Here is a 27,369-nt window from a genome sequence, read left to right on the forward strand (position 1 = left end):
ATACTTTTTTTTTTCTCTCTCTCTCTCTCTCTCTTTCTTTGATTATGCATTGTATTATTAATTAAAGTATCTATAAAACCCAGTTGACTTGGGTATTTTCATAATTGGGACTATTTCCCTGGCGACCAGCTTATATTTGATTTTAAACAAAACACTGTAGTGAAAACATTTCCTGTGGTCAAATTTACTCACCCACTCTTATATCTATCATAATTTATATCTTCCACCATTTTAACTCACTACAGTTTATGACCCCAACTTTTTTAACTGCCACAATTTAAGGCCTTCAACTATTTTAAAAGTTACAGTTTATGGCATCCACTTCTTTTAAATGCTACAGTTTATGGCTCTAACTCTTTTAAATGTAACATAACAAAAGCTGCTGATCTAGTATTGGAATGCCCATTAACAATTATGTGAAGATGGGATTAACTCTCCCCTGTCCATTTTCTAGTTTTTAGTAACCAGGAATCCCTAAGGGGGGCGGTTCTATGACCCACGTGTGCTAATAAGTGACAAAATGGAAAACGACTGACCGCTCCTTGGGCAGTCTGAAGCAATGCAAAAGCTAAAATTGATAGACGTAAAAGTGGAAGGAAGGCAAAGCAAGTGACACAAATAACTGTCTTTAAATATGGTGGTAACTTGTTGTGACCAGCTTTTTCTCCTTTGAACTTGGCTCTCGAGGAACTCCGGCTTGGGACTTCAGATTGCTCTTGGATCTTTCCTTAGGACTGCCACATGGGTGAGTGAAAAGGTTGACTCCTTTTCCTGGATTTTCTGAAGGTACTAGCCTTTTGAGAGGTTCCTCTTCTTGGAGGAGGTCTCGTAGCTAGAACCCTTGTTTAATTTACCTGTGGGTCCCCCTTTGCTGGGGCCTCTGAAGCCCTGCCTGGTTCAGGCCAGGACAGTATAATTATCTCTCTCTCATTTCCATTACTTCTATTCTTTCTATTTTGTAAATAAACTACCATAAAAGTCATTCTGATTTGAGTAATTAATTTAGGCAATCACATTTCTCATATATTTAGTCCAACCCTTTAATTTTTAACCTTTACCCCAGATGAAGTAGAAGCATTGTTGTTAAGGCATAGAACACAGGCATTTTTGAATCAAAGACTCACAAGATATGGTGTAACCTTATTAAGCAACAAAATCACTTTAAAATGCTGTACAGCTCTTAAACCTGCCACCTTGCTTCCTGATGTACCAGTTTCAGGAGAACTGTTACACAGCTGTGAATCTTTAGTGTCCATGGCTGACAAGGCTCAAGATAATCTCCTGGACACTCCTTTAGACACTCCAGATCTAGTCTTATTTACTGATAGTTTTTCATTTATGAGGGATGGCATATGTTACACTGAAGTTGCTATAGTCACGGAATTTGCCACTGTGTGGTAAGCTTCACTGCCTTCAAATATAAGTGCTCAAGGTGCAGAACTCATAGCCCTGAAACATGCCTGTATAATTGCCAGAGACAAAAATGCAACAATTTATACAGATTGCAGGTACGCATTTGGAATTTCTCATGAAGTGGATATGTTATGGTTTCATAAAGGATTTTTAACCTCAGCTGGAAAAAACTATAGCTAATGCAAAAATTATTAATGAAGTTCTTTCTGCTCTCCAACTACCCAAAGTACTAGTTATAGTTCATTGTCCCATACAGGTGGAACTGACCCTGTCTCTAGGGAAAATGACCTGGCAGATCCACTGCAAAGCTAGAGGCCATAGAAGAACCTGAATTAATCAATTTCCTATAATAAAAAGGAAGTGGAGAAATGGAAGTAAAAAATTAAGGCTAAACAGATAAATGGAGTAGGGTTGTCATCTGAAGGAAAACCCTTGTTCCCTACAAGTTTTTATCATCAAATTTGCCAATCTGTGCAATGGTCACTTTGGCACCCAGGGCACTGTGGACTCTGTTAAAAAAGTATGGATAGCCCTTGGTATAGTTAGTATAGCCTCTAAAATGTGTACACCTTGCTCTACCTGCCAAGCATATAACCAACATGCTTTTCGTGGCAAAGCATTTGGTGGGTGTCCTCTAGCTTACACACCTTTAGAATACCTGCAAATAGATTTCGTAACTAAGCAAAGGCTGGACATTATAAATTTTGTCTAGTCATAGTGGATCAACTGACCAGATGGCCAGAAGCATTTCCTACTGCCTGAGCCACAAAGTCTTTTGTTGCCAAGGTACTCTTAAAAGAGATTATTCCTGCCTTTGGCCTGTCTGTATGTATTGATTTAGACAGAGGAAGTAATTTTGCCGGTTCAGTTTTATCTCAGGTATATTCCTGTTTGGAGATCACTCCCCAATTCCATGTATCATATCATCCCCAGAGCTCAGTTCAAGTTGAAAGAATGAACAGAGAACTTAAAACTATGATTGGCAGATTATGCACTGAGACACATTTAAAATGGCCTGAAATTCTCACTCTGGGCCTATTTTATCTTAGAAGCAGATCAGGAGAGATCCAAACATCTCACTATTTGAGATGCTTTTTGGACATCCCCCTATATAGGCTAAGCCTTTTTCTTCCACATATACATCACTATTCTATTGCTTCCTATATACAGGAATTGCAGCACAAATTGTGTGAACTCCACAAATTTGGAGCTGCAGGACAAGCATGACCAATAGACTTTTTACTTCATAACCTGAAACCAGGAGACAAGGTGTACATAAAGAATTTCCAGCATACTGGAGCAACTCAGCTTTTGCTGTTTCAAATATTGTTAACCACTCCAACAGCTATAAAAAATGGAGAAAAGGACTCTTTTCTATCTATCCTGCCACATGCATTGGAGGTAAAAGTCCATAGACAAATGAACACTGTTTTGGGGAACACATTGAATTTCTGAATTATTTTATTATTGCTTTCCTTTTTATTTTAATAGAATATTTTATTTTTCCCCTTATTTTTTTCTGGGAATTTTTTTATGGGACCTATCAATCTATTGGCAACACCTTATAATGAAACTCCCTCTACCATTCTATTTCTGCACCTTCTTTATAACTTTTAATCTTGAGAGATGCCTGGGGCATTGAGACTTTAAAAACTTTGCCATAGGTCACACAGGCAGTCTATAGATAGCAAAGGTTGAACTTGAAGCCACTTTAAGAGTCAGCTCTCTGTGCCATGAGTTCTGAATAGCAGAAAGGGGTTATCTATCAGAATTCTAATCCATTTTTTATATTAAGATACCAAAGTATATATTGCCCACTCTCCAATTCCCGTGTATACATACCATTAATTTAGGAAAACAAATGAGAAGAATGCTAGACTGACCAAATAAAAGCAATTATAATCCCTTAAAAATAAAGTACCATCCATAAAGATATAAAAATAGTAAAGAAAGTATTAAAATGAGATTCACATAACCATATTGATACCAAAGTAACTTTCTTTCATGAAATATGAAATTTAATTATACATTTTTTTTCTTAATTTGTTACCATAGAGTAGCTTCTCTTACCAAAAGTTATGTAAAAGAAAAAAGGAAATGTGCTTAAATAATATTTCAAATCCCAGATTTGAAAGCCACAAGATGCCAGGCATTACTGAGGAATGTTTGAAAAATTCTCAGTTATTAAAAAAAATCATAAACATTTCCTAAAGCCCAGAAGTTTTGGCTATGAGGGGACTTTATTTCATTATGTATATGATTCCTACAAGATATCTAATGTATGAGAGAAATCTGGCCAACATGGCTTCCTGAACAGAAGGCAGGCTTTGGCTCTTGAAATCCATAAAGAACCACAAAAGGTGGTCTCATATACTGGGTCTTCACAGAGTCAACCCTGGGCAATAGGAAAAGGGGATTAGCCAGTCAAGCAAGTATAAGCACCAAGTAACAGGGATAGCCTGCCTTGGAATAATAACAGATTGCTCTGCTGAAAAAACTTCAGGATGATCAGGGTCAGCAACCACCCTAACACTGCAATGTTCTAGCCCAAATCAAAGCTTACTTACTCTATCATGAAAATGAGACAGAGCCAAGAGAAATCAAGATTTAAAAAAATCCCCCAGAACTAGAGGGACTACACAAGAACCCAGCAGTCCATCCAAGAGCCTAATAGTGTGTAGACCTAGGGCCTATCACAAAATTAAAATTTAGAACTAAAGCTGGGGGCAGATAGGCAGCACAGTGGATAGAGAGGCAGGCCTGGAGTTGGGAGGACCCTGGGTTTAAATCTGGCCTCAGATACTTGCTAATTGTGACTTTGGGCAAGTCACTTAGGCCTAGACTTTGGTGCTCTTCTATGTTAGAACTAAGACAGAAAGTAAGTGTTTTTGTTGTTGTTGTTGTTTTGTCTTGTTTTTAAAAAAGTTCAAGGAAAGAATTAGGAAAATAAGTAGCTTAGAAGAAAAAAGTGAAAAATCTTAAGATAAGATAAGCAAGGAGTCTGAAAATCCAAACAGAAATCAATATGGATCTATGAGATAGCAAGAAATATTAAAACAAAATTAAAAGATTAACAGAGTTGAAAATAAGATATATGGTATCAGAACAACTCACTTGGAAAATAGATGAAGGTAAGGTAACTTAAGGATCACTAGACTCCTTGAAGACCATGATTATTAAAAAAAAAAAGAGGCCCAAGACTATATTTCTTTTCCCTCTTTTCTTTGCATGTTTCTTTTCTTATTTTGAAAGTCTGGTTCTATCTTACTCAAGCTGAAACTACAAGGGCTTCTCATGGGCACAATCTCTCTACTGATAGACACAGGAGCTTTGACCTTGGCTGGTTAGCAACTTTTTGGGTACCTGGGGGATCTTCAATCACTATATTAATGCTAAATTTAGTTTGTATATCCAACCAGCATATAAATTGACTGCAACTATGAATTCTATGAAGGACTTTCTCCTTATTATCTCTTTGGGGGTATAAACCCAGCAGTGGTATGACTAGATCAAAGGGCAGGCAGTCTTCTAAAGCCCTTTGGGCATAGTTCAAGATTCACTTTAAATAAGACTTCATCTGTTAATTGCTTCTTTGCAGCTACCAGAGAAGCTTCCAGCTAGGAAAAGTATATAGAATTAGTAGTAATTACCAATTCTTCTGTGAGGCTCTTACAAGTGTTAAGGTGAAGAAAGCCCCTGTAGAGATGATATAAACCTAGGGATGATCTCTTTTATAGCACTTTTACTATGAATGATGCATTGTTCTTTTTATTTTTTTCCCATTTGAATAAATTTATTTAGTCAATTTAGAACATTATTCCTTGGTTACAATAATCACATTATTTCCCTCCTTCCCCTCCACCCACTCTTCCCATAGCCAACACGAAATTTCATTGGGTATTACATGCGTCCTTGATTAGAACCCATTTCCATGTTGTTGTTTACACTAGGAGGTTCATTTAGAGTCTATATCCCCAACAATATGCCTTCAACCCATGTATTCAAGCAGTTGTTTTTCTTTGGTGTTTTTACTCCCACCGTGTTTCCTCTGGACGTGGATAGTGGTTTTTCTCGTAGGTTCCTCCGAGTTGTTCAGGGTCATTGCATTGCCACTAATGGAGAAGTCCATTATATTTGATTGTACCACAGTGTATCAGTCTCTGTGTACAATGTTTTCCTGGTTCTGCTCCTTTCACTCTGCATCAATTCCTGGAGGTCATTCCAGTCCCCATGGAATTCCTCCATTTTATTATTCCTTTGAGCACAATAGTATTCCATCACTAATATATACCACAATTTACTCAGCCATTCCCCAATTGAAGGGCATCCCTTCATTTTCCAATTTTTGGCCACCACAAAGAGCACAGCTATGAATGTTTTTGTACATGTCTTTTTCCTTATTATCTCTTTGGGGTACAAACCCAGCAGTGCTATGGCTGGATCAAAGGGCAGACAGTCTTTTATCGCCCTTTGGGCATAGTTCCAAATTGCCCTCCAGAATGGTTGGAACAATTCACGACTCCACCAGCATGCATTGTTCTTTTTAGCAGGAAACACTTCTGGCCATCTAGTGAACCTGTTAACTATCTCTAGGAATTGTGATAAAATGGATTTGTGTCCTTTCAAATGGAGTAAAAGCTAATGGTCAACCTCCAAGACCTTTCTTTTTATATACTCCTTGATTGTATTTCATACAAATGTTGCATTTGCCGCAGACTTTTATTGCAGTTGATGTTACTTCTGGGTGCCAACCAAAATCTCCGGACTGTATCTATCATAGCCTGGGTCCCAAAATGTCCTTTGTTATGTAGTGAATTGCATACATGATAGAAACACTTTTTGTGTAAGATGGGTTTTCCGGCATCTGCAAACCAAATTCCTCCTATCTCCTTGGCTCCAAAGTTCTTAATCCATGTCTGGACTACCAAATCATTGTAAGAATTAGTAAGATTAGTTTCGTCAGTGATTGAAAGGCTCAGAACATGCATTGGACCTTTCCTGGCTACAAATTTTGTGGTAATGTCAGTCCGTTAGTTTCCCTTAGACACAGAGTCTGTCCCAAAGCTATGAGCTCAACAGTGGATCACTGCCACTTCCTTAGGCAATTGTATTGCTATCAGAAGTTCAGTAATGATTTTGGCATGAGCTATTTCTTTGCCTGCACTGGTTAAGAACCCCTGATTTTCCCATATCTATCTAGTCACATGTATTACTGAGAAAACATATTCAGAATCTGTGTAGATATTTACTCTTCAGCCTTTCCCTATCTTACATGCTTTATCTTCCCCAATGGATTACAGTGAATTGTGGCCCCAAATTTACAAAGAAGATCTCATCCCAAGAGATTGGAAGGACATTCAGGAATTAATAGGAACATGTGATCTACAGTTAGGGGACCAAGGGTAAACATTTTGAATTGTAATTTTGGAACCCTTTTGAGTCCTTCTAGTAGCCCCCATCACTTGCACTGATCCTACTATTCTCAGATGTTTTTAAAACTGATTTTGAAGTTCTGGTGTCAACTAGTACAGAGTATATTTCATTGCCTACTTTGATTGCCACATGAGGTTCACTTGAATTTGGTTCAAAGACTTCTACCATTGCCCAAATCCAATTCTTCTGCTATGTGAGTATTAAAATTGGCTATTGCACTTTGCTCTTGAAATTTAGTTTGCATCCCATATGTTGTTTGCATTGGAATTGAATGAATTGCATGAGATTGGGGACCTGGGGAATTTAGGATGCTGGTTGACTTGTTCACTGACGACAGCGACTTTGGAGGAATGAACTCCTTGACATTAGGGTTCAATGTAAATTTCTGTACTTGATCAGTGACAAGTCTTTCTTCCTTGTCATCCCCCTTGTTTATGTCCCCAGGAGATCTGCTGATTTAGTTCTCTAGAGTTGTTTGGAACTGTTCTAGTCTTTTAGCCCCTACTATTGTTGGAAAAATTTTTCCTTCTTATCAGGTAGAGATTCAGTTTTGGAGGAGAGAGAGGACATCAAAGACTTGGAATCATTCACATTTGCTTCTCCACTTTCTGCTAGAGACTGTGATAAAGGACGAAAAGGTTTGCAATTTGCAAAACTGTGCAAAAGCTGAAAAATGCAAACCTAGGTATGATTGACAGCGGCATGTGACCAAGGGTCACATGGGAGCCTGAGCTTCAGGATCTGGGAAGATTCCATTTTGGCTCAACTGTCCTTTCTTCTGGTCTCCTGAAGAAGTTGAGAGGAAGGCATGAAGAGGATTTCCCTGTGTTCAAACTGAGGAAGGAGTTCCTGTATTTGGCTGCTGGCAGCATCAGTCTTACTTGGACATCTAACAACAAATCCTGGCTCTGTTTTTGGACTCCTGTTGTGATATTTGGGTATTTGGTTAAGTTTTAGTTTAGTAATCTAGTTAGTATAGTTTAGTTAGTTTTAAATAAGAATAAGCATAAGCAAATACCTAAGCCCTTATTCCTTTCCCTTCCTAAACGATAAAGCAGATTTATATATGTTTTTTCCTCTTGTGTTTCCCTTACCCAAAATCCTCCCCTAATAGTTTGGCTGAGCCAGCTAGGTTGAAGAATCTGTTTATTGTATTTATTCATTGTATGATTGTGTATTTCTCTGTGTATTTAGCTAGTTAAGGAGTTTAGGGGGTTCCATAGGATTCTGAGGGTTGGCTTCCAGAAGGGGTTGCTGAAACTTCATCACAGACCCCAGTAGCCATCTTGGGGCAGCTATCTTAAGGGAAAAAATTGTTTTGATTGTTTGAAATTTAATTTTGTTGCTTTTGATATATGTACAAATTACATTGTAGCAATAATCTTACAATGAAAGCTAGCATGTCAGTAGACATGTTTAGCAATATGTTGGTATTGTTTAATTATTTAATGTATATACCATATTTTGTTTTTGTTATGTTCCCTACTTACTGTCATTATGTGTTTGCTATGGATTGTCTGAAACCAGTAATGGATGTTAAACTATGTGACATTATGATGTATGTACCCCTGGCTGTAATCTGTGCCTGTGTTGTCTATAAGTCTTGTGCCTCTGTGTGCCTATGTGTTAAGCGTCTAAAATATCTGGTGACCTGGTTCAGAAGGGATGACATGAACATGATGGTTATGGCAAATGAAAATTCAACTAGGTACCCTTGAGCACTTAATAAACCTAAATATGACTCAAGGCTTTGCACAAGATAACAGAAAAACTTAGACTAGAAAAAGAGGAAGAAGCAGGAATAATTTCTTTGTGGCCACTTAGAGATATACCAGTGGTGAGACAAGAAGAAGTCCATAAAGTAAAAGTGCATAAGAGATTTTCCCTAGAAGACCTTGAAACCATCAAGAAGAAGACACTTATTTTTAATGACGAACCTAATAAGGTAATTAAAGAGATGCGTAAGGCAAGTGATTTGTACAATCCTGACTTTAATGATTTTGCCCTACTGATGAAGGAGGTCTTGACAAAGAGAGAAAGAACCAAATTTATACAGAAGACTAGAACAGATCCTTTATTTCAGTCTTGGCCAGAGGATTTGAAGTTAAATAGATCTGATGAGGGGGTCTATGAAACATTAGTAGAGGCAAGAGATGCAATTCTGGAGGTAATGGGAAGGTATACCAAAAGGCCAAATTCATGGTCAAAATTTGAGGCAATTAAACAGAAGGTCTCTGAAGAGCCTGCGGTTTTCCTGGAAAGACAGCTGAAACTTTTTTTGGGATGGATCCACTGGAAGAAAACTCAATTTCGCATATTAAGAAGGTCTTTGTTAAAAATGCTGTCCCAAAGATCAGGCAATTTTAAAAAATAAATTACCCAAACTGGGAATAATTAGACCTCGAGGATCTATGGAGAAAGGCCACATATTTGATTACTGATTGGGAGGATAAGAATGATGAGAGGGATACTGCTATTGAGGACTTAAAACAGAAATTGAAGGAAGCTGAATCAAAGGCCAGAGAAAGTGAAATCAAAGAAATAAAAGCTGTGGCTGCATTAAAATCTGTACAGTCAAAGTATACTGATAATACTTATAAACCAAATGAGAGGAGATCAGGCCCTAGATGGTGTTTCCTGTGTGATCGCATTGGTCACCTGTACAGAGACTGTCGATTTAGGAATCAGGTTAGAAGACAATTAAGTTTTTTTTTTTTGTTACTAGAAAAGGATCTTGTTCATATGTGGGGATATTTCGTGTAAATTCATTTATTTCTTGGGGAGTAAACAGTATCCTATGTCTTAAAGTCACCACATCCCCATTCCGTCCTATTTCAGGTACTTCTCTTAGAGGAAACAGGCCTCTAGTTGAATTTTGCACCTGTGGGTCAGTTTGACAAGGACAGGTTTTTCTAGGAGGACAAGATCTCCCTTGCATTGGAATTTGGTTTTCTGTAGGAGAGGGAACATGAGAAACTGGGATTGCAGGGGAAGGGTTTTGGGGATTAAATTCAGACAAGATTTGTACTACACGAGAGAAGCAGTCTGTTAACTGGGCTATAGGGAAGGTGTTTTCCATCTCTATTTCAGGGAAGGAAATTTCCTCATTCAAAGGTTCAGAAACAGGTCTGTTTCTGGTAGAGTGGTTGTTTGCCAATTGATCCTGTAAGAAACTTTTTAGATCTTCTAATTGGGCTTGCATTTTATCCTCAATTTTTCCTATTTTATCATCTCTAAATATAGTATTGAGGATTACAAAAATGAGAGTACCTATTAATATAAAAATTTGGAGGTATCCTTCATTCCTCAATGCCCCTACTTCTTCAGCTGCCATATAATTGTCAAAGAATGTAGTACTCATTTTTATATGTATATTTTGTAATTTCACAAAACACGTGGGGAGCAGGGCAAAGCAACAAACTTTCCACAGGTTTTTTTTTTTTTAATCCAGGAAGTTGTTCCTTAAGGGAAAGGATATTTAGAAACAGCTCTTCCAGCCAGGAGTTTAGAGTCCTGTTGCTGAGATTTAAAACAGCTGTTTTCTGTCTATCAGAGTCACACAGCTGGGAAGTATCTGAGGTCCAATTTGAACCCAGGACCTTCTGCCTCTAGGGCTGGCTCTCAATCCGCTGAGCTACCCAGCTGTCCCTTAAGATTAAAGGGAAGAAAAAGAAAAAAAACTGCTGATTCCAATTTAACTTAAGGAGAAAAGAGAAAAAGTTTTTTATACTCACGTGTTCTAGCAGCTGTGTCTTTAAGCCAAGTTTTTTGTTAAAAAAAAAGAGGGACTAAGTGGTGAGACGGTATAGTAAAAAAGCAAGGAATTTCAAAAGTTTATTGAGAGGATTCTTTAGACTCCCGTGTGGTCAGCCACAATGTTACAAGGGAATCACTTTAAAAGACTGATATATATTAATTTAAGGTCGCCAAGGAATTCAGCTATGTAATTCCTAAATGAAAAACTCAAGTCAGCCGTCAGCCTTTTTTGGAGTTTAATTACAATAGGAGCAAGAAAGGAATTAGAGATAGAGAGAAAGAAAAAGGGAGAGAAGGGAATAGGGCTTAAATACCCCTTCTGTTTAGGCTGGGCCAAAAGGCCCAAGCCCTTAGATAGCTGGGGCAAAGAAAAGAGATCAGTCCCTATCACTCACGTGACCAAAATGGAGAAACAGTCTCAGAGGCCCCCACCTTCAGCTTCCTTCAGCGCAAGCTTCTCCTAGTCTACCGCAATCACCCCGACCAAACTCCTCAACCACCCTCAAGTCTCCAGACCCTCCTATCTTTAAGGAAACCCTCCAAGTTCCTCCTCTCAGTTCACCCATCTACCAATCACTGTTCATCAATTTCCCTGTGCCAATGGAGGCTCTAGCTTAACCCAGGACCGCCCAGAGGTCTCTGGCTTTTGCACATGTCTGTTGAAGGTCATATTTTCAAATGATTAAATCTTTGATCTAGGCTGCAGCCCTTACTCAATCCTGTTAGGACTGAATAGGGTGGAGATTTATTCCAAGTATCTCCATTGTATCAATTCTAAAATCAATCATGATTCAAAGAAATTCCTGTTCTATGCTTAAGCATAGGTCAAAGTCCTTTCCATTGTTCAGCAAAAGGTTTCTGTCCTAAAGTAATCTGAAGAAGGGAAGAGAAGGAACCTCCCATGCCAATGGGGTTCCCATTCCAATAGACTATCAGTAAGAAATTTTCCAAGTATGAAATATCCCAATGGTGAAATTTCCAACATTTATAAGTCTAAGGAATTTTGAGGTTTACAATAATGGATATAATAGAAACAACAACTGGAATAGTAATAATTATAATAATAATAGATGGAATACAAATAATAACAATAATCAAATTAGGTATACCAATCAATGTCAAAATGCCTGTTGCCAGGGACAAGAAGCACCTGATTTAAATACTATGCAGTCTTGAGTAAATGCTGGAGCAAGGTCTTAATATAGCCAGGTTGTAAAGGGTGACCAGAGTAAGAAAAGTGCCTTATGAAGGTTCCCTCTTGGAACACATGAGACTGAATCAAGAAATGAGTGTGATATAATTGAAAATGAGTTGAGGATAAATGAAATTGGGAGCAATGAAAATAAAATACATGGTGATACAAATGAATTAATTGAGTCAAAGGAGGATATAATTGATATAAATAATTGTACAGAGAAAGAATATTGTAATATAAATTTAATAGAAAATACTAATGATTGTATAATAAGAGAAATTAATGAAGAATATAACCTAAATAATAATGAAATTGTAAATGGGAACAATGATGCTAAGCTAGAGAATTTAAGGACCAATGAGAGTAATATAAAAAAGCTGATGATGCAAAATCCTGGGAAAGTCATGTAATTCATGCAGATGTAGTCTTGGATGGACAGGAAATGACTGAGCTTTGTACTGATGTTACTGTGCTTGCACCAACTCTTGAAACTTTCCAACCCCAAAATAGCACTGAACCTTATGTTTTGGTAACTATTGGGGGATCAGATATAGGATCTTTTGGTGAATACTGGAGCCAGGAAATCAGTTTTGCAAAGTCTTCCTAAAGTCTGTAGAGCTGTTGGTACTATGGAAGTGATTGGAGCTACTAGAAAACCAGAGAGAGTAGCAAAATTACAACCTAAAATGATTGCCCTTGGTCCATTATCTGTGGAGCATGTATTTCTATATATCCCAGGATGTCCAATGAACCTTCTTGGGAGGGACTTGCTTTGTAAATTATGAGCAACGATTCAATGTACTGACACTGGGGATATATCATTACAACTCCCAGAAGAATCTCTGAAAGCTTTTCCATTGCTATTCTTAGATTCAGTCAGTGCAGAGAACGAGTTGAATTCTATCTATCCTATTCCTGAGGATATACCAGAAGATTTATGGGCAAAGTCTTCCACAGATGTAGGCTTATTGAAATCAGCTGATCCAGTGATAGTGAGAACCAAGGAAGGACCAGTTCCTTGTGTTCCTCAATATCCTTTGAATAAAGAAACTATAGATGGAAGAAGACCAATTATTCAGTCCCTACTTCAACAAGGGATTGTAATACTGTGTTTTTCAAATTACAATACTCCCATATTGCCAATAAAGAAACAAAAGCTTGATCAATATGGCAAAGTTGTCTATAGATTCATACTGGATTTGAGAGCTGTAAATGATCATGTAATTAAGACTTATCCTTTAATACCAAGTCCAGCAGCTATAATATCATCCATTCCAAGTCAAGCAAGATACTTCATCGTGGTAGATTTATGTTCAGCATTTTTCTCAATACCAATTCAGAAAGATTATCAAAAGATCTTTGCTTTCACGTGGGACAGTGCCCAGTAGATGTTCACTCATCTTCCACAGGGATTCTGTGATAGCCCGAGCCAATTCTCTCAAATTTTGAACAGAGACCTTAAATGATATCATTCCAGGAAAGTAAAATAGTACATTTTGTAGATGATGATATCCTCTTAGCATCTCCATCTGCTAATGTGTGTTTAAGAGATAGTAAGATTCTTTTGATTGAATTGTATAAACATGGACATAAAATCTCTAAAGGAAAACTTCAGTGGGTTTTGCCTCATGTTGAATATTTTGGTTTTGTGTTGTCAGAGGGTCCCAGAAGTATTACTAAGAAAAGAATAGCTGATATACAGAAACTGAGTACACCTAAGACCAAGAAGCAACTCAGAGCTGTTGTTGGGACAACTGGTTTTTGTAGACAATGGATATCTGTATATAGTGAAATTACTAAATGTTTAACAGATCTAATCAGGAATATAGAACCAGAACCTCTGAAACTCAAACCTGAACATCTGCAAGCCTTAAGTAAGCTTAAGGAAGTGATTTTATCTGCACCAACTCTTGGAATCCTGGACTATACTAAACTTTTTCATCCTTTATCACAAGACCCAATTCCTAGCCCACAGTGTTCTTCAGTTGTGTTATTACACTGGTTCATTGATAAGATCTTTTAGGTTGATGTCCCTTGATTTTATATCTTTTCAATGGTCTTGCTCACTACTAAACTCATCGTCTGTTCAGTATTTGTTGTAATTTTATCTCCATCTATTGCCCCTCTGGTGACCTCAGCCCCTTCTATCACTGTTCCATTTAGTTCACAGGTTTTTGCACTAATACTTTTCTCCATCTTTAACTTTTTCTCCTCTTTTGCCTCATTTTCCTTTTTTATATCATTTTCCACTGTTTTTGTATCTCTGTCTTTGCCCTTAGCTCTATTTTCATCTCTCCTCCTGCTCACACTCTTTATTTCTGCCTCTCCTATGGTATGGATTCATAACTGACTTTGTTTTACAGACCCAACAGTGATAGAGGAGTACTTAGGCCTAGCGCCTTCTTGGATGAACCTCTTCATTGTATTTAGATCTGGTGCTTGGCTTCTGGAGTTACTGCTGCATACATGAGAACAGCACTGCCCATGTTGTTGTGTGTTGTTGAAATGTGCATCACTTTTCCAATTTCCCTTTCTGTTGTTCCCTTGGTCAATTTGGGCTTTCAGTCTGCAGTTTCTGACAAAGTGCCCAATTTTGCCACATAGGAAACATCGGGATTGATTGGGTCTTTGTGCAAATTCTGTTCTAGGTCTGTATAATTGTAGTGTTGCTAAGTTTTTTACTTCTTCTATTTCTTTTTGCCTAAGCTTGTTATTGGCTTCTTTGAGCTGTGTTCTTAACTCCTGTATGAGCTCATCCCTTTGTTCAAGTTTATGTTCTTTCTCCCCAGTAAATACACAGGTAGCTGTTGTTCTCAAATCTTCAAGGCTTAGAGTCTCCCACCCTGGGCAATACATCCTAAAATATGTCTTGACCGGTACACAGCTGCCTTTAACGAACTGTCTTCTTATGTGCTGTAAATTAGCCTCAGATAAATCTGTAAATCCAAGAAGGTTCTCCCCCATTTCCACAACACGATCTAAAAATGTGGAAGGATGTTCCCCTGCTTCCTGCTTGAGCTTTTCAAATCTCCCCCACGTATCGGGTCTCATAGCAAAATTTTTCATGGCTTCAATGAGACTTTGTCTGGCCTGATCTAGGAATCTTAAATTTTGGACACTAGAAAGTTCTAAATTATGCCCATCCTCAGGCCATGAAATTAAATTTGGGTTGTTCCTAGTCTCATCGATAAATTGTTCTTTTTCTCCTTTGGAAAAAAGTTCGGAAAGAAGAAGCTCGGTGTCTTCGAATGAGGGATCGAATAATTTGATTGCACGGCGGAATTCTTTTATGCACTTCATTGGTTCCTCAAAAAATCTGGGAATTCTCTTCCTTAAGTGTTCTAGATTCCCGGTTGTAAATGTTTCCTGCGTTTTTATGTCTATTATTCCCTGGTCTGGCTCAAGACTGGTAATGTCACTTAATGGAAGCACTGTTATTGCCACATTGCTGTCTTCCTGAGCCTCTCTGATTTCATTTTTATCAGCAGGAGTCTCCTGCTGTTCAGCTTTGCCATTTTTTAAATTCTCTAACTCTCCAGTCACTTCTGTTAGCTTAACTCTGAGTTGTGCTATCTCTTCTTTCAATATCAAAATCATTAGCTTTAAATCAGCATCTGTTTCCCGAGTCTTTTCCCCAATAATTAGTTTAACACATCTTTTCAGTGCATAATAAAGTTGTAGCGCCAAGAAAACCACACCTGCAGCCACGGGAATGTAGGATAGAGCCCTACCCATTTCCACTTTCATCCACTGAAAACCATCATAAATATTTAGTAAAAGGTATATGTAATCCGGAATAGTAATGAAAATCAATTTGTAACACATCCATAGGAGGTGACAAAACATTGCCACTAGTCCCATGATGAGAACAACTTTGGGTGCTGTCGTTGTGCCAAAAAACTCTCTGCAAGAAAATGTATCTTTTAACTCTGTTCCTTTAAGAAATCCCTGCCCCCTAGAAGCAATGATCTCTTCTGATTGGCTGGCTCAGTTGCTAGGTGGAGTTTAGTGTTGAACTCTGGGAAACCACAATGGCTGCCTCTACTGCTACTCTGGCTTCACAGGCCTTGATCTTCCCGTGACTCAAAAACTGTTTTCCTGACTTCAAATCTGCTCAAATGTGAGTAGATTCGACCCTGGCCTTTGCTCACCAAACTTTTAAGGTGAAGAGAGCCCCTGTAGAGCTGATATAGATGAGTGACCAGGATTTTGCTTAACCCAGTCTGACAGGATAGTCTCTTCAAGGTTAGAGAGCAAAAATGGCTATACTCTGCCTCAGGCCAATAAGTAACCAAATCGATTGCTTCTTTAAGATAAGGTTTAATAAAGTTGGTGCCTGGGTACGGGATAAGGGAAGGGGGTTGTGGGTAATTCCCTATCTCTAATAAAGCTAACTTAGTAGCACGCCAGCTGACTGAGGTAAAGTCTCTTCGGTACTCAATCAAAATCGAGGCTATTCTGAATATACTCTGCCAGATCGTTTCCCTTCTATTCTTAGCTAAACCTAGGCTAAACCCACGCAGGAACAAGTCTCTAGGTTGTAGTTTGAATAGGTATGACGTCAGGCTTCCGGAGCTATCTACCTTGGGGGATAAGCCCCAAAGGCTAACTGAGCAGTTCAATCAGCTTCCTCTCAGATCTTGCCCTTCAGTGTCGCAGGAGAGTTACAAGTCTCAGCCGTATTCAGGCTCTTGTTAAAATCTCTTTCAGGAACGATTTTCCCTTTTGAAGGGTTGGAACAGGACTTTTGGAACTGGTTGTCCCTCCAGAGTCAAGGAACAACTCCCCGACTTGGTATCCCAGCAATCCCCCGCTCTCAAACGTCTAACCAGGGTTAACCCCTGTCAGTCTTGCTTCGCAGCATTCTGTGACACTCTGCTTGGAATCCTATTGCCTTCCAAAACTCTCCTTTCACAAGAGTTCTCGAAATCCACCTTAAATTAGGCTTCATCTGCCAATTGCTTCTTTGCAGCTACCAGGCAAGTTTCCAGCTAGAAAAAGTATATAGAATTAGTGGCAATAACCACTCGTTCAGCGAGGCTCTGACAAGAGTTCTCAAGATAGACTATTTTTTAAAAGAAAATTTTCATGGTTTTCTTCCATGAGGCATTGGAACATCTGAAGACATCAGTATCTGGCCGCACCTGAAGCTGCTGCTTTCTCCTTTGTTTCTTTGGGTGACTAGAGCAACTTGTGGGTGCATTAAAGGAAAAAAAAGACAGCCTTTTGCATTAGTCTTTCTAAGGCATGCGCTGGTACAACACAAACTTCTGTTAGAGGCAGCTAGTCTAGCACAACACAAAGGGATGGTATCCACCCACTGAGGCCCAGGAGTGTTCTGAGGATGCTGGGGAGAGGAAGTGTGAATACTGTCAGGAAGAAGAGAGAGAAGGAAACAGCGTGGGTTCAGCTGAAGTTGTGGCACGCCAGCCTTAACATGGCCTTGGTGCAGACCCAAGCATCAGTGATGTTCTTTGATAGAAATATCTGGTGGAATCCCATGATGGGGTCTTCACGAGCCTTTAGCTGTCCCACAATCATACCAAGAATGCAGCCGTCAGGAGTGGCTGTGATGCTACGTTGTCTTTTCTGAAATGGAAGGCTAGACAACTTCTCCACGATGGCTGCTTTGCCTTGGCATCGCTGCCCTTCCCATGTAGGGCAAGACGCATCAATTTGTAGTGCTCCTAATGGGGTTCTGTCATCATCAAATATCTGGTCGTGATGGTGCACAAAGCTGGATCCAGTCCGCTCCCCAAACGGCTCGTCTCCCATGCTGGATCTTCACCTAGCAGCAGAGACTGTAAAATGAGGGGAGTGAATTAGAAGATGGTTAAGGTTCCTTCTAGCTCTTAAGCTCTGAATGAATACTGGGTTCCTGGGCTACCACTAGGGACCAAAGTTGGGCAGGCTGGCACGCAGCAACCTAGAGCAGTCCTAGACCGACTGTCCCCCTGCTCCCCCCTCTCCCGCCCCAAGCCCCCAAGATCCACTTTCAATAAGGCTTCATCTGCTAACTGCTTCTTTGCAGCTCTCAGGGAAGCTTCCGGCTAGAAGGAGTATATAGAATTAGTGGCAATAATCCGTTCTTCAGTGAGGCTGGAAGTGGTGCCCGGCACAAAACACGCCCACACCCCCCGAAGGTCAAATGAATGGAACCAATATTTATTTATTTATTAATCCCTTGATGACTCGATGCACCTGCTGCTCAAGGCGACCTTTCTAGTGAGCGTGGCCCGCCAGACTGAGGTTACAGTGCAGACACAAAGCAAGCAGTGGCCATGCTGAGGCTTAACCTTGATTTGGCAAGCAGGCCTGAGGGGCCAGAAGCCACGTTCTTCTATTGCAGCTCTCTTCCTAGACTGGCTGCTTGTTAGTTGCTTTCTCATGGATCCTGACTGAATGTTGTTTGGGTTCTGGGCTGACTGACTTTCCCAGGAAGGCTCAGGTTTCCGAGTTCCACTTTCCCAGGCAAAACAGGCTTTCTGGTCAGTGACTTAGTTTACCTCACTTCAGTCCCTCCCTTTCTCGTGTGTGAGTCAAACCCTTGACTCGCCTTCGGTGGGCACGGGAGGGGAGTGAGACTGCAAGGCCAGAAGTCTGACTGCCTGAAGAGTGGCTGGAGCCAGGACAGGAGGCAATTTAGGAAGCAGGGGCCAATGGCAGGCCTCTGGGGGTCAGCGTGAGGGGCTGCAACAAAGCGGAAACAGTGAGGGCGGGGTAAGAATCCAACTGCTGAGGTCTGCCATGACCAGGGGTGAGGGGCTCCTGTCCCCACTGGAGTTGGGTTTTGGCCTCAACATCCAGAGCAGTGAGGCAAAGAAGCTGAAGACTGTGGAGAGCATATTGAGAAGGGGTCGCTGTCCTTGGGGGAGATCTCCCTGGGACGGCATTCAGGTGCCCAGGAGCGGGGCTGTGGGAGGAGCGGCAGTCTCTGTTCGGCCCATCAGGCGAGGATGGCAATTTTGCTGAGGGCGGAGGGGCGGGGGCCAGATCTGGGGGGGGGGGTGAGTGGGAGATCATGAGCACAGGGAGAAGGGGAAAGGCTTGGAGGTGGAGCAGGAGCTGCGCTGGCAATGCAGCCCTCTTTGAGGCCGAGCAGTTTGTCCTGTAAAGCGAGCTTTATCAGGGTGCCCTGGTTTCCAGTCTATCATTCCCGGACCTCATGAGCCAGGGAGAGGTCTAGGAGGGAAGCCCCCGCCCCCCCCCTTCTCTGCAGCGTGACCTGGGGGTTGTCTAGCTCCACAGGGCTGGGGTCTCCCACCCCCAGGCTGTACAGTGAAAGTTACCAGACATGTTGCAGGGAGTGGGTCCTGCCCATAGACAGGCATAGACGTGATCTTTATCCAACCTCAGTTCCCCATGTAGGTCACCAACCAGCCCCATCAGAGCCTGCAGGATCCTCCAGCCCATTCCCAGGAGGCTTCATTGTCCCATCTCAATTCCCCTCTACTAGTAATGGAGTCAAACCTTTGGCTCTGTGTCAGGTAAGGGTATATGGTGGGAGCAAAGGAATGTTCCTGCCTATAATTTGCCTGAAAAACTTCTACACTCTGGGGGTACAATGTCCCAGGCCATCCCCCTCCTCCAAACATCTCAGGGAACAGGGGCGATGGTTCCAGTCTTCTGTAGCTTCTTCATAGCTGATAAGGGGGTGAAGGGATTCCTGGGAGGATGAGGGAGGGACTGTGGGCACAGGGTCTCCAGGGGCATGTCCACAGAGAGTGCTTAGGTCCTGAAGGCTTGGAGACCTGAAGGACATGTCCAGTGACTGGTACTCTTGATGGGCAGAAAGCTCATGAAAGGGAGAGTCAGTCCCTAAGGCAGACGTATAGAAACCAGGACTGGGGCAAAAACTAGAGCAATGGATATAGACAGAGAATTAGTACAATAGAAATTGATATTAAACATTAATATTTGGGTATCTTTGCCAACACATTTCATCTCCAGAAATCATCCTCTGACAGGAATTGATCCCTTTAGGAAAGTTGACTCCTAAGTTGTTTGCAAAATTGACATGTGATGTTTCTGTTAAAGAATATTCTTTTGCAAAGCCCATATTTACATAGCACCTAGCTATAACCACCTGAGTAACAATATTTCAAAGATGAATTTCTTTACCCTAGATCCTGAAGGAAATCTAGAAAGCTTTGAGCTATTTTTCCAAGCTCAAACTTTAATCGTGGTAAATCAAGGCTGCACATACAAGTCATTTATTAATAACTCTACCTAGTTCTCAAAATATGTGCCCTAAGAATTTGATAATTTTCAATTATTAACCTAATAGGTTGTTTGGGGAAATGGAAACTTATTTTTACAATTTGCATCATGTGCTGCTTATGGGAATTTGTCACAAAAGAGCAGGCAGACAGGGAAAACATTTCATCACATCCCAAGGGACACATAGTGAGGGGCTTCATGTACAGGCCAAAGCTGTCACTTGCTCATGCCATCATTGTGTCACTCAAGGATTAGCAGCCTAGGTGGTCAGAAAAGGTCCAGTCCAAGTTGAGCCCTGGATTGCCTCTCTAACCATCCCATGACGTTCTCTGTGTTTTGTGTACTTTGTCACCATTGGATCCCAGAAGCCTCCTTTAACCTTAAGACAGGTCTTACCCATTACAGCTCAGAGAAATTCTTATCAGCAGTCCGGAAACAAAGTTCCATACCCTCAAACAAAGGCTGATCACTTAGTTATTCTTACATATTTTGGCAGTGTGCTGAATTGAGTCCTGCCACAGTAGATATAGATCTGGGCTAGATCATCTCCTGGAACTAGGCCATCTGAAGGACTGAGATAGGGCCATAACAGGAATCTCTTCAGGAGAGTTCCAGAACAGGCCTGTTCCAGAGAAATTCCAGAATCATTTGTGATTTTTCAACACCACATACATTAATTTTAGAAATTATCCCTAGGTCAAGGATCCAATTATAAGAGCAGAACATCTATCCTTTTTCACCTCCCCCCCCTCTCCTTCTCCCTCTCTCTTTACAAATCTGCATTTCAAGCTTTATGGACTCCAGAGCAAAGTCCCTTTTTGTTCCATATTTAAACACAACATCTCTCTTCACCTTCTCTGAATTTCTTTTAACATCATAAAAATAAACATTTCATTTGGTATCCCTGCAAGTGCTAATCAAAAACTCCAAAGAATACCAATTCAAAGGATTATATCATTGAAACAGTATATTTTTAGCATTAATGGGAATCTCTCAAGTTATATTCCCAAAGATCATATGAGGTAACTCATCAATTACATATTACTTAACTCAGTTACCATTTTGGACCTGGAATGTGTGCATTAAGATTCCATAGCTTCAAACAAGCCAATAAGTCAGACACATCTGGCAACTTTTACTTGCTTGAACATTTCCTTAAAACCTCTGAAGTATATAATTAACATATACTCATCTTTAAGTTCTGTCTCACAGTGAATGTCAACTCTTTGAGGTCATACTCATTTACTCTTGCTATTTTAGTCCCTAAGTATCAAAGTGAAACAATTATAAACACTTCTTTCTCCTTCCTGTATGTGAGGAAGGGGTTAATAGCTTATAAGCATTTTATCCTAAGGCTGCCTGGCCTGATTTAGGTTTTTATCACTTAACAACCTCATTTCTTATCCCTCTTTAACCAGTGAGATCACTATTATTAAAAAATATTTTTTCTGTATCAAAGCCTTTAGAATAAATTATTCTCAATGGATATTAGTTTGAATTCCACAACCTCCAAATAACTTTGCTTAAAGTTCTTTAGCAATCTTTCAGTGTTTAAACAAACTGAAATTCAAGGCATTTACCCCCACTCCTTTCAATTCCTCATTTAAAGCAGAATAAAATCTTCAGTTTAATTTCCTTTTACCTCAAAATATTCCTACATACCTGATTAAATTCCATCAATGTTATTTGGGTTTTCCACTCGTTGTATCTGTTTTGCAGTAGAATTCACACCTATTATTTCTTCATCCATTACTCTTTATTTCTTCTGGCTTCTCCTCTTTACTGTTATTGCAAGTAGAGGAAAGGTACTATACTTAAAACAAAACAAAACAAAACAAAACTTCTTGATTTCGGGACTAGTCAAATTTTACTTGTTAAGGGCATATAGTTTGCATATCATATATCCTTAACCTATTCAGGTGGAAAACTTAATTTTCTTTATAGTACAAATCCATATGTTTTGTATTCACTTATTACTTTCTAGCAAACTGTGTCTTAATACATGTCAATCTCTAGATCATGAATTATTTCAGATATTCTTAGTCAAATAAAATTCCTTCTTTTGCAATATACCAAAATTTTTTAGTACCTATATTAAATCCCATGCACAGATTAACCACTTTTAAAACTTCTTGCATGTCATATGATCACTTGTTGTTAGTTCTGACAATACATACATTAAAATAACATTTTATTTGAAAATCCCAAGTTTAAATTCTAGAATAAGTTCTTCTCAACAACATTACAACTTTTTCTGAATGACTTTTACATCTAAAAAGTAGCCAGTACAATTTCTGTCCTTAAGAAGAAACATTCCCTCTCTTTATCAGACCGGCTATTAATCACAATTCTCAAATTCACTAAAACTATTATGCACTGCAAGGTCTAACAAAACAAACCTCTAACCACGAGTTTTTGTGCTCAAAATCTAACTAACATTTCACATTTAACTGACAGTTACCACAATAATATCAAATACCGTATCAAAATCATTAGCAATCCTCCAAAGTTGCATACATCAACCCTTAAATTTAAATCTTAAGTGAAAAATGCATCAAACTGTAGAGTAAAATATCCCCTTTTTTGCACTGAGTTTTTCTCCTTTTCACTCCCTTGGGGGCCCATCCAAGGAAGAAAGAAGAAAAATCATTGAACAGGTATTTGCTTTTGTATACTGCTGAGTATTTTTGACTGTGGGAAGGAACTTTTAAATCGACTCCCCCTCCTACTGTTATGCATAAAGTTAAATGTGTGTGAGTTTGCAGACTTACAGCAAAGGACAGAGTTCTGAAATTTTTCGTAGAGCAGCTGTTGTTGGAGAGAAACAGTTAAGCCTAGGCTGTGGCTTTTTCCTCTGGGTGGACCTGAGGAGAATTAGTTTTTTTTCCTGTGGCATTTGGGCTTGTTCTTCAAATCCTACCTGCTGTTTGTATTATCCTGTACCTGTTGGCCTTTGACACCTGTTGAGTTCCTGTACTGATCTTGTGACAATTAACAGCAGATTGTGAGACCATTGTTGGGCCCTGTCAGACACACACAGACCCTTTCGCCCTTATATTATCAAAGGGGAATTTAGTGTTAGCTTAGTTAAGTATAGTAATTTTGGGGTTATAAAGATAGTATAGGAATAGAGAAGGGAAATCACTCAGAAGCAATCTCTGTGGAGATTTGTAGATCTGGGGAGGTGTAGCTATTTATCATTAGAGTAAGGTGTTTCCAAATTCCTTCTAATCTATCCTTACTATATTAAACACCTGTTATTTATAATAACTGTGTGTGTGTCTTATCTCAGAGTCTGGCTCTGCCTGCCCTAGGCTTGAATAGCCTTCCCAAATCAGGTTACTCTTTTGATACAGGCCTAAATTAACATCCAATCCCATCCCCAAAACCCTACAATTATTTCAGTTGGCTGAGCTAGCTGGATCAAACCTTAATTGGTTTGGGCAAGGCTAAGAGGGATTTATAATAAGAATCTTTAGGTTTCAGTGAGTTGCCTGACAGTTGACAGTCTTGGAATTTACTGAACCTGTCTGTCATTCACAAGCAGGCAGCAGAGTTCTAACCAGCTTGCAGCAGTAGTAGGGAGCTGACCAGTGCTGAAACACCACCAGTGAGCCTGATTGACACCTGACTGTTAAAGGGTAGGACTGCTATTCATTACCTAGTGCTGAACTGAGCGAAAAATCTTTGAAGTTTGTTTTTCAAAGTGGCAGCTATTCATTCAACCAATTTTACATACTATAGTGTTTCCTCATTATTCTTGTATGGTTGGCTATATCATACAGGGAATAATGGAGATGTTCTATAATGGGTTAATGTGCATGCCATATTTGATATTTACTGTAATTCCAGAGTACTGTTATGAAAGGCTTGGTTATTGTGACTTTTTAAACCGTTTCTGAAGTTAACTATACAAAGAATTTGCTCTTATTTACCGATTATGTGTATGGGTTTTGCTATTATATACAAATATAGATGGCTGCTTATTGTAACTCTTTATAAAATCAAAGGTGTTAAGTAGATAGAGACTCAGAGCTAAAGCAAAGAATGGTGTTGATGCAAAGATAGATCTCATGGAAAAGTGTTTTAATGAAAATCTTGTGAATGGTATTAATAATGATGTTGATTTAAAGAATGTGAATATGCTTGGTGGTGCAAATGGAGAGGGAAATGATATAAAAGCTAAAGTTCCAAATCGTCTGGAAAGGGAAACAGAGACATTAGATAAAAATCCTGCTACCTTGTTTCCATTAAGGGATATGCCATTTATTTCACCTCATGGGGTTTTACATCTAAAATCTCGCAATTTTCTGCTGCAGAATTGGATGCAATCAAGTGTAGAACAGCTAGATTTTTTGATCAGCCAAATAAAGTGATGAAAGAATTTAAGAGAGCTATTAGAATCTATGATCCAGATTATGGAGATTTCTTTTTATTCATGGAGGAATTGCTAATAAAATGAGAAAGGCAGAAATTCATAGAAGAGACAAGGAACAATCCCCCACTGACACCATGGCCAGAGGACTATGAGGAGTTAGATCTGAACTCAGTGTCCAATTACAGAAATTTAAAGCAGGCAAGGGAATCACTGAGGTCATGGAAAGGAATTCTCATAGGCCAGATGAATGGTCTAGATTTGAAAAGGTGAAGCAGAATATAGATGAGTCTCCAGTTAGTTTTTTTAGATCAGTTAACAGAAGCAGCAGAATTACAACTGGGTTTGGATGTGCTTGCAGAGGAAACTATTGCACACATCAAACAGTTATTTGTTAATGCATGTGCTGTTGTGAATAAATTTTTCAAAACTAATTGTCCAGACTGGGAATTAATGAGTCTAAAACATCTTAAGAGAAAGGCTACATATTTTTATATAGCAAATAAGGATAAAAGTAATGAGGATAAGGATACCATCATTGAAGATTTAAGGAGACAATTAAAAGAGGCCAATGGAAGAGCAAAAGATAGTGGAAAAAAGGAGGTGAAAGCTGTTGCAGCATTAAGATCAGTGCAACCTAGGAATCAGTATGTGTCTGGGGAAAGGCGATCTGGAGCTCAGATGTTATTTCTGTAATGGGACACTTTGTGAGAGAATGTCATTAAAGGGGACAATTCTCAAGACAATTAAATAGGAGTAATGGGTATAATAATTCTTATAATGAGTGGAGACAGAATAATAATGGATGGAACAATAATAGCAATAATTATCAAAGGCAGAGTAATGGAAACAGTTGTCCTAATGCATGCTGCCAAGGAGCTCAAGCACCAGATCTTAATATAACGCAGGAATGGGTGAAACCTGGAGCAAGACCAAAATATAGTCAAGTAGTTATTGGTCAGAAGGGAGATCAGAACAAAGGAGAATGTTCATTATGAATGTGTACCTGGAGTTGGGTGTTGGGTGAATCAATGGAAAGTAGATTTAAGGTTGATGATATTGAATGTAATGAGAATAAAGTTAATGAATCTGTAAACAATGTAATTAAAATAAATGAAAATGTAAGTATTGTTAATGAATGTGTAGAAGAAAACTGATTTTAAAATAATTGAAAATTCTAGTGATTATGCAATAATAGAAAATAATTAAGAATGTGAAATGGATGAGGAAAATGTGATTGTAAATGAGAAAAATAAAACTAAGGTATGAGGTTAAAAGGACCAATGAGAGTGATGTTAAATCTGACGAAGGTGATAAAGATGTAAAATCCTGGGAATATCATGCAATTCAAGCAGATATGCATTTGGATGGACAGAAAATGACTGAGCTTTGTACTGATGTTACTATGTTAGCTCTGGTGTCAGAGACATTCCAACCACCAAATAGCATGGAACCACATGTATCTGTGTTGGAGACATGTATTGGAGACCAGATTTATGAACTTCTGGTTGACACTGGAGCGAGTAAATCAGTTTTGCAAAATTTTCCTGAGAATTGTAGAGCTGTTGGTACAATGGAAGTAATAGGTGCTACTGGAAAACCTCAAAGAGTAGCCAAATTACAACCAAAAATGATTACTTTAGATTATTTGTGGAACATTCATTTCCTTGTATGCCAGAATGCCCAATGAATCTCTTGGGTAGAGATTTATTGTGTAAACTGAGGGAGACGATCCACTGTACTGAAACTGATGATATTTCATTACATTTAATAGAAGGAGCTCTGAAAGCCTTTCCATTGCTTTTTTTAGATTCGGTAAGCCCAGAGGGTGACTTACATTCAGTTTATCCAATTCTTGAGGATATCCCTAAGGATCTTTGGTCAAAAGCTTCTACAGATGTAGGTTTATTGAAATCAGATAATCCAGTCAGGGTGAGGACTAAGGGAAGACCAGTTCATTGTGTACCTCAATATCCCTTGACTAAAGAAGTAATTGAGGGCATAAGACCAATCATACAATCCTTAATCCAACAAGGGGTAATAATACCTTGCTTCTCAGAATTTAATATGCCTATTCTTCTAATTAAAAAGCCAAAATTGGATAAGAATGGAAAACCTGTATATCATTTTATCTACGATTTAAGAGCTGTCAATGATTATGTAATCAAAACTCATCATGTTGTACCAAGTCCAGCTCCTATAATTTCTTCCATTCCAAGCCAGGCAAGATATTTCACAGTGGCTGACTTATGTTCAGCTTTTTTCTCAATTCCAATTCATGAGGATTCTCAAAAGATCTTTGCCTTTATGTCTGAAAATATATAGTATACCTGCACTCGTTTACCTCAAGGGTTCATGGATTCATCCAGCCAATTTTTGCAGATTCTAAATAGAGATCTTGAAAGTATACAATTCAAAGAGAGCAAATTGGTGCATTTTGTCGACAATATCCTCATTGCCTCCCCAAATGCAAAAGTGAGTCTTAGAGATAGCAAGATTATTTTAATAGAATCATATAAGTGTGGGCATAAGATCTCCAAAGCAAAATTACAGTGGGTTTTGCCTAGAGTGCAATATCTAGGTTTTGCATTATCAGAGGGTTCAAGAAGTATTACACAAAAAAGAATAGCTAATATCCAAAAACTGACTGTTCCAAAGACCAAAAAAGCAGCTCTTGGAACAACTGGGTTCTGCAGACAGTAGATACCTGGTTATAGCAAAATAACAAAGTGTCTTACAGATCTGACCAGAAACACAGAATCAGAACCTCTGAAACTTTAGCCTTAGCTAAGCTTAAGGAAGGTATTTTATCTGTACCTGCTTTGGGTATCCCAGACTATTCAAAATCATTCCATGTATTTGTAAATGAGACCAAGGGAATTGCATCTGGAGTACTGACACAGACTTTGGGACAAAATCATCATTCTAATGGATATTATATTTTTCAGCTTGATCCAATAGCTTCAGGTACTGTACC

At 39.1% G+C, this 27,369-nt stretch overlaps 1 protein-coding gene across 1 annotated transcript in view; it reads right to left on the bottom strand.

The window, feature by feature from the left end:
• Nucleotides 1-16,101: 16,101 nt before the first annotated feature.
• Nucleotides 16,102-27,369, bottom strand: part of LOC100031249 (nuclear transport factor 2-like) — a 36,158-nt gene continuing 24,890 nt past the window's right edge. The window contains exons 3-4 of the mRNA XM_056824949.1: nt 21,680-21,830; nt 16,102-17,598 (exon numbers count right to left, since the gene is read on the bottom strand). Coding sequence (XP_056680927.1) covers nt 17,204-17,572 — 369 coding nt within the window. The 5' untranslated portion in view covers nt 17,573-17,598; nt 21,680-21,830 and the 3' untranslated portion in view covers nt 16,102-17,203. The remainder of the gene's footprint in view (nt 17,599-21,679; nt 21,831-27,369) is intronic.

This window comes from Monodelphis domestica, chromosome 3, assembly GCF_027887165.1.
Source record: "Monodelphis domestica isolate mMonDom1 chromosome 3, mMonDom1.pri, whole genome shotgun sequence".
Lineage (NCBI taxonomy): Eukaryota > Metazoa > Chordata > Mammalia > Didelphimorphia > Didelphidae > Monodelphis > Monodelphis domestica.